At 49.2% G+C, this 2500-nt stretch overlaps 1 protein-coding gene across 1 annotated transcript in view; it reads left to right on the top strand.

The window, feature by feature from the left end:
• LOC307270422 (purine nucleoside phosphorylase-like) overlaps positions 1–449 on the top strand; it is a gene marked incomplete at both ends in the record, with an annotated part of 11082 nt that extends 10633 nt beyond the window's left edge. Inside the window, one exon of the mRNA XM_080054304.1 lies at positions 312–449. Within this exon, the coding sequence (XP_079910430.1) occupies positions 312–449 (138 nt within the window). The remainder of the gene's footprint in view (positions 1–311) is intronic.
• Positions 450–2500: the final 2051 nt, after the last annotated feature.

The raw sequence follows: 2500 nt of genomic DNA, 5'->3' as shown, positions 1-2500 counted from the left end.
TCTCTCTGTATTAACCTGTCTCTCTCTCTGCCTGTCTGTCTCTCTACCTGTCTGTCCCTCAGGTCTCCCTGGACTACAGCAGAGAGGAGAAGGTGTCTGTCTCTCTGTATTAACCTGTCTCTCTCTCTGCCTGTCTGTCTCTCAGGTCTCCCTGGACTACAGCAGAGAGGAGAAGGTGTCTGTCTCTCTGTATTAACCTGTCTCTCTCTCTGCCTGTCTGTCTCTCAGGTCTCCCTGGACTACAGCAGAGAGGAGAAGGTGTCTGTCTCTCTGTATTAACCTGTCTCTCTCTCTGCCTGTCTGTCTCTCAGGTCTCCCTGGACTACAGCAGGGAGGAGAAGGTGAACCATGAGGAGGTTCTTCAGATCAGTAAGATGAGAGCGGAGGTCATCAGAGAGATGGTGACCAGAATGATCAGCCGCTGCACGCAGAGCATCAACACACACTGAATACCTGTCTGTCTGTCTGCCTGTCTGTCTGTCTGTCTGTCTGTCTGTCTGTCCCTCTCTGGCAGAGCATCAACACACACTGAATACCTGTCTGTCTCTCTGCCTGTCTGTCTCTCTCTGGCAGAGCATCAACACACACTGAATACCTGTCTGTCTGTCTGCCTGTCTGTCCCTCTGTCTGCCTGTCTGTCCCTCTGTCTGCCTGTCTGTCTGTCTCTCTCTGGCAGAGCATCAACACACATTGAATACCTGTCTGTCTGTCTGCCTGTCTGTCTCTCTCTGGCAGAGCATCAACACACACTGAATACCTGTCTGTCTGTCTGCCTGTCTCTCTCTGGCAGAGCATCAACACACACTGAATACCTGTCTGTCTGTCTGTCTGTCCCTCTGTCTGTCTGCCTGTCTGTCTGTCTGTCTCTGGCAGAGCATCAACACACACTGAATACCTGTCTGTCTGTCTGCCTGTCTGTCTCTCTCTGGCAGAGCATCAACACACACTGAATACCTGTCTGTCTGTCTGCCTGTCTGTCTCTCTCTGGCAGAGCATCAACACACACTGAATACCTGTCTGTCTGTCTGCCTGCCTGTCTGTCTGCCTGTCTGTGTGTCTGTCTGTCCCTCTGTCTGTCTGCCTGTCCCTCTGTCTGTCTCTCTCTGGCAGAGCATCAACACACACTGAATACCTGTCTGTCTGTCTGCCTGTCTGTCTCTCTCTGGCAGAGCATCAACACACACTGAATACCTGTCTGTCTGTCTGCCTGTCTGTCTCTCTCTGGCAGAGCATCAACACACACTGAATACCTGTCTGTCTGCCTGTCTGTCTCTCTCTGGCAGAGCATCAACACACACTGAATACCTGTCTGTCTGTCTGCCTGTCTGTCTCTCTCTGGCAGAGCATCAACACACACTGAATACCTGTCTGTCTGTCCCTCTGTCTGTCTGTCTGTCCCTCTGTCTGTGTGTCTGTCTGTCTCTCTCTGGCAGAGCATCAACACACACTGAGAGACACACACACTGAACATTATACTGATACAATACACACTGACACACAGAGCATTAACACTGAATATTATGCATACTACACACTGAGACACACACACACACACAGTAACTCTCACACACACACACACTGAGTCACACACACACACGCAGAGACACACACACACACGCAGAGACACACACACACACACACACACACACGCAGAGACACACACACACACATACGCACACGCACACACACACAGTAACACATGAGCAGCAGCTGACCTCCATCTTCTCTGGAACTGTTTCCTGTTGATGAAGTGAATCTGTAACTTCACAATAAAAGCCTCTTCATGACTTCACAATAAAAGCCTGTGAATGATATAAACTGTTTGATGATTCTTTGTCCGACACTCAGTTTACCTGCAGATATCAGGTTTCCAGGTGTATGACTGTGTGAGTCGACACCGTACTTAGTTTAACCATCTAACCCTAACCCCATTACACTGTCAGTCAGTGAGACAGGTGCAGCCATTAGACTGTCAGTCAGTGAGACAGGTGCAGCCATCATTCTGTCAGTCAGTGAGACAGGTCATCATTCTGTCAGTCAGTGAGACAGGTCATCATTCTGTCAGTCAGTGAGACAGGTCATCAAATGTCCCAAATAAATCTGCGGCGTTTTTGCTTTTGTCGGTTGGTTCTCGTGGCGAACATTCCACTCCTGTGACTCTAACTCCCACAATGCATCAAACTGACTCTAACTCCCACAATGCATTAAACTGACTCTAACTCCCACAATGCATCAAACTGCCTCTAACTCCCACAATGCATCAAACTGCCTCTAACTCCCACAATGCATCAAACTGCCTCTAACTCCCACAATGCAACAGAGTAACATGTTATGATCGGTGACGTCATACAGGCTGATCTTTATAACACAGTCAGAGGGGAAACAGACACACACACACACCGAGAGACACACACACACACACACACACACAGAGACACACACACACACACACACACAGAGACACACACACACACACACACACAGAGACACACACACACAG

This window comes from Ammodytes marinus (genome assembly GCF_949987685.1).
Source record: "Ammodytes marinus genome assembly, contig: scaffold_130, whole genome shotgun sequence".
In the NCBI taxonomy this organism is placed as follows: Eukaryota; Metazoa; Chordata; class Actinopteri; order Uranoscopiformes; family Ammodytidae; genus Ammodytes; species Ammodytes marinus.
Note: the sequence above shows the minus strand (reverse complement) of the source record. Positions and strands in the feature narration are given on the sequence as shown.